Source organism: Onychomys torridus, chromosome 6, assembly GCF_903995425.1.
Source record: "Onychomys torridus chromosome 6, mOncTor1.1, whole genome shotgun sequence".
Classification (NCBI taxonomy): domain Eukaryota; kingdom Metazoa; phylum Chordata; class Mammalia; order Rodentia; family Cricetidae; genus Onychomys; species Onychomys torridus.
Genome location: NC_050448.1, coordinates 72,765,565 through 72,778,415, shown reverse-complemented (window position 1 = coordinate 72,778,415; position 12,851 = coordinate 72,765,565). Strand labels below are relative to the sequence as shown.

General features: G+C 47.3%; 1 protein-coding gene across 1 annotated transcript in view; it reads right to left on the bottom strand.

Moving 5' to 3' along the window:
* Nucleotides 1-12,451, bottom strand: part of Notch2 (notch receptor 2) — a 135,550-nt gene extending 123,099 nt beyond the window's left edge. Inside the window, exon 1 of the mRNA XM_036189741.1 lies at nt 12,169-12,451. Within this exon, the coding sequence (XP_036045634.1) occupies nt 12,169-12,241 (73 nt within the window). The 5' untranslated portion in view covers nt 12,242-12,451. The remainder of the gene's footprint in view (nt 1-12,168) is intronic.
* Nucleotides 12,452-12,851: the final 400 nt, after the last annotated feature.

Genomic DNA, 12,851 nt, shown 5'->3' with positions numbered 1-12,851 from the left:
GATTGCATCAGATGGATGGAGCATTCCATTCCACAGCAATGAACGGGCAGACCACACTGTGACCTGAGGGAACGGCACAGCCAAGTCCTTACCACACTCACTGTGTTCCAGATACTGTCCTGTGAACCTAACCCAGACTTAGCAAACATTCCCGACAAACCCGCATCCCACACTGCTACTGTCCTCACTGCAGACAAAAATCGAAGGCTGAGACCATCAGCTGACACCCATCCAATTCTTCCTGACCGGAAGACACAATGGGTTCCCGGATGGCTCTTCAAAAAAGGTATTTTGTGACTTAATGCTTAGTTATGTGTATCATAGAATGTGTGTGCAATGTCTTTGGACATGGAAGAATACTGGGATCAGACCCATTTCTGAATGTAAACTAACCCAATTACTAATTGCAGTGCCCTGAGCCTCAGTTTCCCCATCTGTCCCTCTATCTTCCATGGAATCTATGAAGTGTGCATGAAGGGCAGTGGCTACAGTGGCCCTGATGAGCTTTGGATGCAGCCTGATGCCTCCGTGACAGACTCTCAATAACACTCTGAGCTCCAAACACCTCACCCTACAATGCAAGGAACTACTGTCTACCCCAAAGGACGGCCAATTGAGTGCAAGGAGAGACACACAGACAACCCTCCAGGCATGATAGGAACAGAGTCTAAGTTCAACGGCCCTTTTTGAGAAAGAAAACTAACATTAAAAAAAACAATCAAGATGGGAGTTTAGTGCCTGCCCTGCCCTCCATCGGCTAGGAACAAACAACAGGACGCCAGGGCAAGCCACCTGACCCCTAGGAGGCTGGGCTCCAGCAAAGGTTTGTGAGGATTAGAGGAGCGGCTGCTGGGAGACAGTCTTTGAACTACCCGGGGCTCTACTGATGTTTTACTTGATACAAATAACGTTTGTGTTCATTATATTTGCTGCTCATTCCCTTACAAGCTCATGTTTTAAGTGGAAAAACTGAGGCAGGGCAATGGTAAGCCACAGCAGGAAGGCTGATGGTCCCAAACACAGGGTGGAGACAAGGGCTAGGCCAAAATAAATAAATCAGGCCAGGACAAAGCTGCACACTAGCACATCTTAAAGGAGCAGAGTGGGGACGCATGTTCACCAGCCTATTCAATCCACAGCCTCACCTGCTGGCTGAGCCTTCGGGAGGAATCAGGCGTGATAATTCTCTACTTCACCCAAAGACAGAACTGAACTTTAGGGTGATTAAGAATTGCACGATCAAATCTCTTTGCCCATCCATAAATCAATTATGTGGAAGGGCACAAAAACAAAGACCAGTTGTCACAAATTAGAGTCCCAGCCTGGCTGGCATTCTCCTAAACATCTCATTAAAAGAGAGAGAGAGACAGAGACAGAGACAGAGACAGAGACAGAGGAAGAGAAGAGAAGAGAAGAGAAGAGAAGAAAGAGGAGAGAAAAGAGGAGGGGAGGGGAAGGGAGAGGAGGGAAGGGAGGGGACAGAAAAGGGCAGAAAAAGAAAAAAAGTTGCAGCCCTTCAGTTTCCCCGTTCGGTTGGTCAGAAATGTCCTCTTTCCCCAGGTCCCCTCACGCTAAATATGGTAATTAAATTCCAGTGGTACTTAAGCATTCATACAAGCTGGAATGATTCCGAAGCAAACACTCGGGACCTGCAAGGCTTCAGCACAGGGCTGTTCAACTGGAGCGCTCCGTGTCAAGAGCAGTGGGGTGTCCTAAGAACACACAAGCTTGCAAAAAGCAATCTACCCCTCTTTCTTGCAACATTCTTCAGCGACAACACGGATCGCTTACCCGCTGTGCACACAGCTCGGCACCGGGGCAGTAGGAGGCTGGAAGGAGGAATGGAAGAAACAGGTGGTGTCCGCAGGGAGCCAAAACAACAGGTTGCTTCAGTCAATTCCGGCCCACAACTAATCAATTTGCTGAGGGGAGAGGGGAAGGAATCTTAGTCATCCTGTTGTCTGGCTGAACTAACTGCCCTGACCACTGTCCAGGCTTACCAGTTAGGTCAAAGTGTCAGAATTAGCAGTGAGTGGCAGACATGACGCTAGCTTTGCCTTTCTGAGCATTATATGCTTCAAATTTTTGGACAGTAGGAGAGAGAGAACAGTAGTAGAGTAACATACCAATTTCCTCCAAGACTTTTTTTTATCCCATATTACAATAAATGTATGTTTCCTTGATGCATATAATTAACAACATGTTGTTATATAACAAAGTCAGATCCAAATTTTAAAACACCAACCAGGCAATGATAATGCATGCTTATAATCCACCTCTAAGGAGATGGTGGCAGGAGGATCCAGAGTTCAAAGCTAGCCTCCACTACCTAGTGAGTTTGAGGTCAGCCTGGCTGCATGAAACGGTTTCAAAAATCAGAACTAAACATCACCAAAATGAACTTTAAAGAAGCTATAGAAGCCAGGTGTGGTGGCACAGGCCTTTAATCCCAGCACTAGTGGGGGATGGGGGGAGCAGACACAGAGGCAGGCACATCCTGTGAGGCCAGCCTGGTCTACAAAGCAAGTTCCAGGACAGCTAAGACCGTAACACTGAGAAACCCTGTCTCGAAAAAACAAAACAAAAAAGTAGCTATTAAAAAATACTACTTAATATGCATATTTTCAAAATTGGCCAAGACCACAAACACACCTTTAATCCCAGCGGAGCCAAAGAGGTTCTCTGAATTCCAGTCCAGCCAGGGCTACACAGTAAGAAGGTTGATCAAGACCTTTAGAATTCCAAAGATGAAAAAGGGAAAAAAAAAAAAAAAAAAACCTACCAAAGGAGAATAACTTACACCAGATTTGATACTGTGTACTTTCTTTGTTTGCTTTGCTTCTTGGCTGGGACTTGTGTTGCATTGAGAGGATCAGAAAGAGAGGGGTTTGGGTGACTGGCTTTGGTACGGACCATTGAAGCCAGGGCCTCACACATGCTAAGCATGGGCCCACCTCCACTGCATCCCAGCCCTTATGTGAGGTAAATTGGTAGACATACTGTCAACATTTTTAAAGCAGATGAAGGATGAACACCCTTAATACTGAAAGAACTTTTTCAGATCAGACACACTAAAGCATTCATGAGTAAAAGACACAGTTGGGTAAACAAACAAACAAAGGGAAAAAAAGCATTATAAATGTTCACTAAGATGTTTTTATAATTATACTACTCCAACAAGAGATGAGGCGGGATTCACATTTACCAGGTACTAAAGAGTTATTTAATGAAACTGAGTATTGGCAATGGCTGGGAACACTGGCAGCTTCATATTCTGCCAAGGAAAGTATAACTGGGTCAAACTCTATGAAAATCAACATAGTAGTGTGTCTTAAAATCTTTGAGATTCCAGTAGAAAACAACTGGTTGCTTTTTAAGATTTGTTTTTTATGTGCATGGGTGTTGTAACTCCATGTATGTCTATACAGCATGTGTATGCAGAAAACAGAAGAAGGTACTGGACCCCTTGGAACTAGAGCTACAGATGGCTGTGAGCCACCTGATGTTGGGCGCTGGGTATTGAACCCAGGACCTCTGGAAGAGCAGCCAACACTCTCAACCCCTGAGCCATCTCTCCAGTCCCTACAAGAATGTTCATCACAGCATTCTTGATAATTATGATACCTAGAAACTAAGGATGGATTTCCACAAAAATGAAGAACAGTAGTAGAGTAACATACCATTTTCCTCCAAGACTTTTTTTATCCCATATTACAGTAAATGTATGTTTCCTTGATGCATATAATTAACAACATGTTGTTATATGACAAAGTCGGATCCAAATTTTAAAACACCAACCAGGCAATGGTAATGCATGCTTATAATCCACCTCTAAGGAGATGGTGGCGGGAGGATCCAGAGTTCAAAGCTAGCCTCCACTACCTAGGTACCTAGTACTGTACCTAACAGTACAGCTTGTAGCCTTTGAAGCCATATTCTTAAAGGATATATAGAAACATGGGGGAAATGTTCACATTAATTATACTGGTACAGGAGATGATAAAAGTATATGTATGTTAAAATCCTACTGAATATGAGAAAAGCACCTGTAAGCCATCAAAATGTTAACCACAAGTTCGGTTGAGAATGATGGGATTCCTGGAGATGTCCATGCCCTACTGTTGAAAGACCTCCTCCCTTACTTTTTAGACACCACTCTCTTAGATATAAAAATCTCTGGAATCCCAAAGAGCAAAGCCTCCTCCTGGGTGCAGATGACTCTTATCTGCACATGGGATGGGAGGGGAGAGGTTGGATCCAACCAAAGGAGGGAGGTCAAAACACGTGAACCTATTATTCTTTAGAGTCTTCTTTAATCACCAGAATCTAATTTGTGAAAACACTTTAAACAGTGTTTAAACAGGAAACTGCTTGTATAGTGAATGCATAGAACTCTGAAAATGTACAGAATGGTAACTTTTAAATGTATAGTAGCTTTTGAAATCTAAGGGTAACAAAATACATGCATGATGCCAAAAAAGGCTGTGATGATGGCATTTTCCTGACTGCTCAAACAAACCTAAAGAGTTCTCGATGGAACTACTTTTAAAATCACATATACACACAAAATCTTGTAAAGGTGCCAGGGAAAATCAACACAGTATAAATATGAGTTAATTATGTGTAAACATAAGGAATAATTCTGTTGCTATGTAAACCTACCTGAGTGGAACTGTTACAATGTTTGTTTTTAGTTACAACCATTTTCCTTACTGGTCAGGAAATGTGTCACAAGGAAGGACTTGAAGTGGTTACTCGCTTTATTTGGGGAGGACAGGGGGTGAGTCGGGGTCTTCCTACGTGGCCCGGGCCACCCTGTTCTCATGGCGGCTCCTCTGCCTCAACCTTCAGTCAGAGTGTTGGGATTTGGTAAACACCAGCATACTCAACTGCTGTTTGCTTTAAATAGTAACACAATGACCAAAACTTGGGTCGGGCGTACAATATGGTCTTTTTCTTTCAAATCTTCATAAAGATATGGAAGTATTTTAAATGTTGCAAGAAAGTAAATCTCTTTCATGTGTCCCACTTAAAGAAGAGCCAGCGAATGAACAGCCATGTTCACTGCAAAGAAAAATATATGAAAATTAATAAGCAAGACAGCATGTCCTGAAACCTTAATGAGACTTGGCATTTTCCAAACAAATGTATCTAAGCGTAGAGAGAAACGCAAGGCTCCCTGCAGCACAGCCCCCTTGGAGGAGTTAACCCATCACCACCTCCCAAGGACAGAACATTCAATACGGGGACACCAAGTCTGCCAACAGACAAGAATTCTGCTAGGGAGACACTGGAAAAGCTCGTGACCGAAACGCTATCCCGAACCTTCTCACAGAGAGAAAGGGAAGGACGAGGAGAACACAAAATGAAAAGGAAGCAAAACCACACAATTTAAAGATACACCTGCCTCCGAAAAAGGCCTTATGCTTGAGAAGACAACCACAGCTGTGTGTTCAGCACCTTATCTGGCAAGCAAAACTGTACTTAAAGGGGGTGCTATTTGTTAAACGAAGACATATTATTAAGGAGACAATATCTGACTCCAATCAAGATCTGCTGGGAGTGTTTTCCTTACCTCACAGAACACACATACTTTCTTCATATGAACGACACGGCGTGAGTGGGAGAGTCACTCTTACCCCAGAAACAGGTTCTGCAACACCACACACCCAACCTGTCTTTGTGTGGCAACCAGTCCATCCTGGCATGATGTTCGTTTGATATATTCAAAGAACCCAGAGTTACTACTCAGTTGCCAACAACCTGTAAAGGAACTGACTTTGAGACCAGAAACCTCTCTAGACAGGTCTCCAGGTCACTAACTGGACTTCAGTCCACTGGAAGAGGGACCCCGGCCCTCCGTGCCTGGCTGAAAGACCAAAGGCATCCACTCAGCCAAGGTCACTGCTCTACAGTGCCGGGAGGCCAGAGGCCAGTGGGACAACCACCTGCAACTACCAAGACCTCGTTCAATCTCTCCTGCCACCACATAAGGGTTTGGGGAGCTGGAAGAACAGGGTTTCGCCGAGACAAGTAAAACAGGGTGAGGGCCATGTCAGTGTGATTAATCAATGCCACCTGCAGCGGCGACTCGGGGTGTGTCCACACCCCACACTCCCAGTGATGAGAAGCTCTTTCAGCCACAGCCACTGAGAACTGGATCTTCTGAAGGAGACGGTTTCCACCCTAATGTGTCCTCTAGCAAGGCTGCCATGCCAGGCTGAGGACACAGGGCTTTCTCACCGCAAACCCACTAGCAGCCACCACAACGTGTGCCAATTTTATATTCACACCCCCCACCAGACAAGGGGGTCTTTGTCTTCTCCCCACGTTTTTTTTTCCCGCTATGTTACAACACAGAAAGGAAGCTAGCAGACGGTGCAAAATAGCAGAGACGCCTCCCCTCAAACCCCTGGGGTGGGGGGAGCTGAGGCTGCTGTTCTCTGGTTAAATATCAAGTCCTGGGGTACACTCCCCCGACCCCACTTCTCTCTGTCACCCAGACAGCAAAAAAACAACCTGCTTTCAGGGAGGGCAGATAAATGGCTAGATGGCTTTCATACTATTGTGTACCCATCTGTCTCATCCCCACGATGGTATCAGACCTGGGGGTACGATCCTAACTTCCACTTTGGATGCCATTGCCACACACCTGAAGAGTAAATCCCCTAATCTGCTTGCTCCAGCGTGCCAAGGGAAACACAAATTAAGCCCGACAACACACCCCAAACCCTGACATAGCACCATCTTAGAGCCAACACAGAACTGTGGACAAACATCCCTGGTCCCCTTGAACTGCCGGCCAATTACAATGGCTGAACTGATCCCTTCGGTCTCCGGCCAGGCGTTGAGGGCCTGGGTCCCTCTTCCAGTGCACAGGAGTCCAGTTCCCTGGAGGCCTGCCTAGGGCAGATTCTAGTCTCAAGTCAGTTCCTTCTACAGGTTGCTGGCAACTGAGCAGTAACTCTGAGTTCTTGGACTCGGGCGGCCAAACACAATGATTAAAAATGAACACAATCATTGCCTTGCTCACTCAAGCTCTCAAACCCCCTCTGTTTCTTCACTCTTTCTTTGAAGGCCACGATGGTAAATGCCATATAGGTAATAATCCCTTCACAAGGGGAAGGGAACGGGCGGGTGTCAGCTAGCCTCCCGCCATTGCCAGGAACACTGTGCAGCCTGATCTATCGGAGCTGAAGGACAACCTTCTACTTCCAAAGCCATTTCCTTCTTCCCATCAAAGGCAGGAGGTAACGTGAAGTGCCATGGGAAAAGAACAACCCTGGCCCGTCCTCCAGAATGTTCTGCTCAAGGGGCTTGATTCTTCTGTTCGTCTCCTTATCCCTCCATGTGTCAGAACATCCCAACCTGCCCCAAATCAGTACTGTCAGCAGAACGAATGGTGGCTTGTTCCTCTAACCCAACACTTAGGAAACGAAGCCCAAGGAACTGTAAGTTCAAGGCCAGCCTAGTGAGTTCCAGGCCGATCTGGGCTACAGAATAAGACTCTCTCTCTCAAGAAACTCAGGAATGCCTGAAATGAGTGTCTTTGTCTCTCTTTACCCGGCGTTCACAGGTTAACAAAACAGATATCCTCCAAGGAAGCATCAATCACACGGGCTAAAGGCAATACTGACAGTGAACCCCCTGTGCACTCTGGTATCTGAGTAACACTGAAGGAGGGAAGGGTGACTGCCATCAAACACATACATTCTACATACCTCAGCCCTAAGACATACGATACTTCACAGACTAGATTTTAAAAAAACAAGGCAACTTTATTAGCCTTTTAGTGACAACAGAGTGGTGCCTTCCCTTTCAAGCCATCACTGAGGAAGATACAGGTATGTTTATGTGTATGCTTGTGTGACTGTGGGTCATGTGTGCCTCAGTGCCGCTGGCAAAGGGCGTCAGGTCCCCCTGGAGCTGGAGTTACAAGCGGTCATGAGCCACCTGACAGGTGCTGGGAACCAAACTGTGTCCTTTGGAAAAGCAGCAAGCACTCTCAACCCCTGACCCACCCCTCCACCCTCATCTACCTCATCTTTGAGAAAGGATCTCTCACTAAACCTGGAGTTCACTGTTACAGCCGCACCGATTGGCCGGCAAACTCCCAGGATGCTCCTGTCTCTGCCCCCCAGGCTCTGGAATTATAACTATATATCACCACGGCTGCTTAGTATGTGAGTGCTAGAGATCCAAACTCAGGTCCCTTTGCTTGTACAGCAGGACCTCTACCCACTGAGCCATCTCCCAGGGCCTAATCTGACAATTACTTGAACATACAAATTCCCAGAGGTAACTCTAGACCCATGGAGTCAGACTACCCAAGACAATCATGGGGAGTTTTGTTTTGTTTTTGTTTTTGTTTTTCATAAGAGGGGTCAGGGAGATTGCTGGACAAATTCTTTCCTCCCCCAAGGCCTATCTTGGAAGTGAGGTATGAACACATAGGGCTAAGAAAGGTCACCTGAACGGCCATCCCGGACGAGATCATACTCATGTTTTTCCACAGGCTCCACTCCTTTTATGGACAAGTGAGTGTCAGTGAAGGGGACATAGCCACTCCTTTTAGACCTCTGTCATCCATACAGAGCTCAGGACTGTGAGGGACAAATTCCAGAGATGATAGTAATGAGTAGAAATCAAAAAAGGGCAGCAACCTGTTGAGAAAGTATTAAAGAAGGTCCAAGAATGACCGCTCTACCTCTTGACAGCTGACACAAGCATGCTGCCCCTTTGCCAGGATGCCAGAAGAGAGCAGATCGACATGGGATAAACAGAAGCACCAGGGAGCTTTCACATCCCCATCAGCACAGACGACAAAGAGGAAAACTTGACCCACCCCTTAAGTAAAGCAGGGGTTAGCACAAAGCCAGGTAAGAGGTAATGGTACAGACTATAACCCAGCACTCTCGGCCTTGTGATCGGTGACAAAGTCCAAGAGAAAGTAGATGATCAAAACAGGGGCTCCCCTGCAAGGTCACCACATCAATTAAAAACAGGCCTGGAAGAGCCTTCGGGTCTTCTGGCTCCCAGCTTAGTGGCCTGACTAAAATAGACACATCCAGTGGATGGTGCAGAAGATGGTGAAAAATGGAGGGGCCTTTTGGGTTTCAAGTTGTTTGTAAAAAAATTAAAAAATAAAAAATAAAAAATAAAAAATAAAGAAGAGCATCCAGAAAGTTCAGGAGGAGAAGGGGCAGAGCTATGAAAAAGGGAAACAGTTACATATGGACTGTAACTATAATGTAAGAATACATTCTCATCCAAATCATGCCTCCGAGGGTGGGGGTGTGTTTCTGGAAAAACCTACAAGGAATTAAAAAACGTATGTATATTTGAAGAAGACTATGACAGAGGGGGCAGAGTATGACGTCATCCAAACACGTAAAGCCCTTTTAAAAAGGCAGTTGTGCCCAAGAAGGAATGGAGTACAGCCTACAGCTCTCACGTTAGCAATTTCTGAATTCCTTGAGAGTCAGAAGGGTTAATCGCTGGAATGGCTGGCTAAAACCAGGTTCAATGTGGAAATTATTAAAGTCTAAGAGGCGAGATCCCATATACATCCTGAAGGCAGAGTGGAATTAATAAAGTGGAATTAATCTGTGATTGCCCCACCAGGTCACGATGCCAGACTCAATTGTAATTTTTTTTTTTTTAATTTCAGATTCTCAGGCCTACTGTGTCAGAATCCCAGGGCGCTGAGGGTAAAAACCATCCCAGTAGGCCTGCTACAGCCAGGACAAGGAGCTGTGTTCTGCCACAATGGAAGGGGCAGGGAGGAGGGTCACCAGGAATGGCAGAGAGTGGGAACCAGATGAATGCAAATTTTGTGGGCAAAATAAAATTTCTGTGGGTGTGCTATTTTTAAAATGTATTGTAAGGCTGCTCTCAAGCATCCAAGCATATCCCACTGCACTTAGAAATTCTTTAAAGGTCCTGAGATCAGTGACAACCCAGGTGAGCCAGGGCTGCTTCTCTGAACAATAACAAATCCAGAGAAGGCAGAAGAAAAAAAAAAAAAAAAAGACACCACCAAAACACTAGTTGATCCTGCAGCCAATCCACCTCCTCTCCCCTCAAGGGGGAAAAAATGGGAAATAGTTTTGGGTAAATTTCATCTCTACCCTAAGGAAAAATGCTCATGGTAGGAATTCACCTGAGGACGTGTCTAGATGACAGCAAAACCAGAGAGTCACACCCACTGAAGAGCAAAAAGAAAACCAGAAGGGGTGGTCCAGGATAGCTGTTCAATCAGACAGATGGGTTGACAGTTCCTTGCCGTAGGAACCCGTGATGATTAAATCAACAACTGGCCACAAGCCAAACACGGGAGCACTCAAAAGTTAGGGAGGGAGAGTTATAATTGGTACCTTGGCAAAACAGACCATAATAGATCAGGAAGATTCACTGTTAGACTCTGGGAAGATTTAAGGTTTGTGCCAACAGTGGGCTCTTTAATCTCTTCGATGACAATAGTTTAGCATCTAAAGAACACCGAAAATTCAAAATGCCTAAATCCTGTCGCTGGAGCCAACTGGACTCACACTCAACCTGAGCCCCAGGAAGGATAATCCATAACAAACAGCAGTGGCTCAGAGGAGAAGTAGGGGACATCAGTCCAACGCACTGGAGCTCAAAATGAAGGCAAGCCCATGTCACAGTGTCACCCATTTCTGTCATCAGTCTTAGCAAATCACTTTACAGTCCTATTTATTAGTCCCTGCAAAACTCTATTTAAAAAAAGTTATGCTTTTAATCCTGTTTCATAAGGGAAGAGACACAGGTCATGAAGACTAAAGTTATTTACTAAGTAAAACCCAAGTCATGGTGGACCAAGGATTGTAATCCTCAGGGGAAAAAAAAAAAAATCGCACTAATTATACACCTCTGGCCCCTAAATCTACACTTAGGGCCAACAGCTTCACTCAAAGAAAAGGGCAAGGCAAAAGTGCCACCACCAGTGAGGTTTTAGTAAAAGTTTCAGAAACTGTTCATCCTCACAAAGCCTCCTGGCTCACTTCTGAAAACCTAGGGACCCAGCAATGTAAGACATTTGAACTTCCCAAAAAGTATCTGGTTGTTGCTGAACAACCCAGCACTGTTTGCAGGTGATAAATAATCAAGTCCTGCTCGAAACATCTGCGATTGGCATGTCAGCTGCCTGCTACAACGAACAAAGACCGTATTTTTCTGAAACTCACCCTTTCTCTGGAAAGATGTACCAGGGTGTTTTTTTTGAAAGTCAACTCTTCTTGAGCAAAGGGGGCCCCTTCCAGTTCAACAAACATGTACAAGGTAAAACTCCACTGGAAGCGCAGACTTCATTCAGAAAGACTAACACGGGGCGCTGAAAGGACTTTCTGAACATCTTTTAAGCGCTACAGGTTTAATATACATTCTTTTAATTAATCCTATTAGCTGGGTAATTTCATCCCCATTTTATTGGTGAGTTAATACAGTAGATTTGAATCCAGGATTACAGAGCTAGGCTCCAAAGCCCAAGTTCTCTCCATACAACATTCCAAAGAAATGTGAAAATCTAAAGATGTGGGTGGGGTAGGTAAAGTATGATTCGATTTCCTTTCCTGGCTCCCACCGTGTTAGCGAGGCTGCACAGAACATCCAACCATAACCAGCCTTTCTAAGCAGGCACTTTGGATCAACGTCTCCACTTTTCCTTGCCTGCCCCTGCCCCACCCCCAACGGTGCCAAAAGAGCAACAAGCTGCTGCCAGGTTGGAGGAGTTGGGGATTGTCACACCACATTCCTGGGGCTGGACGCACACTGGAACCGCAGCAAGAGCTCCGCGCCTCGGAAAGAATAACAGCAGTTGAGATTTTCAATCATGTGGCTCAGCACGCTGCCACACCAGTTCCCTCACTGCTGCCTCCACCTCTCCAAGACCTGAGCCCCACGCCCAACTCCTCCCTGGGACAGACCGATCGATCCCGGTGTCAAAAGCCGGGCGCGCCGCTAGCCCTTGCCGCCCTCCCGGCCACACTAGCACGTCGGGCTGCTCGCTGCTCGCCCGGGACCCCGCAAACGCGGAACCGGAGACGCTACGCGGCGCCAAGATTCGAGGCCCGAACCAGGCAGTTTTAGAGGGCGCAGCCCGCGGAGCGCAGAGGCAGAGGGATGGTCTCCCGGGTGCCCGGTACTCACCGCGCGCGGGGCCCGCGCCGCACAGCCAGAGCCACAGCAGCGCCCGCAACGCGGCGGGACGCAGAGAGGGCATCTTCGCGGCCGCCGCCCGCGCAGATCCGCATGGGGAGCGGGTCCCGACCAGGAGCCCCGCTCTCGCGCGCGCTACCCTGCCCCCGCGGCTCGCCAAGTCCCCGAGCTCCCGCTGCGTCGCCCCAGCACTCCGCGCAGCCAGGCCGCCGCCCGAAGTTTGGCTGAAAGTTTCTGGCTGCGCGGCGCGGCTGGGCGGCTCGCGTGTCCTTCCGCCTCGGCCTCCTCCCACCGCGAGGCTCCGCCCCCGCCGCCGCGGCCGCGCGCCCAGGGGTTTCCCGCAGAAAGAAGCGCCGGCCGGCCGCGCGCGGAGGGATCTGCGCGAGCAGCACACGGGCACTCGGCCCTCCCGACCCGCCCCGCTGAGCTCAGAGAAGGGGGTGGCTGAAGCGCCCAACCTCAAACGCTGGTGTTTGCCGGGATCCTGAACTTGGAGGGAGAGGCAGACCTCATGCTCCATACACCTACACACTCCTTGGCTGGTTAGAGGAATGAGGGAGAGCAGAGGCAGGGCTGTCAAAGGAGGGCAGGGGGCAAAGGCGCCAAAGTCCGCTAAAGAAGACATTCCTTGAGATGCTCTGTAGGGCTCGTTCGTTCGTCCGTCCGTCCATCCC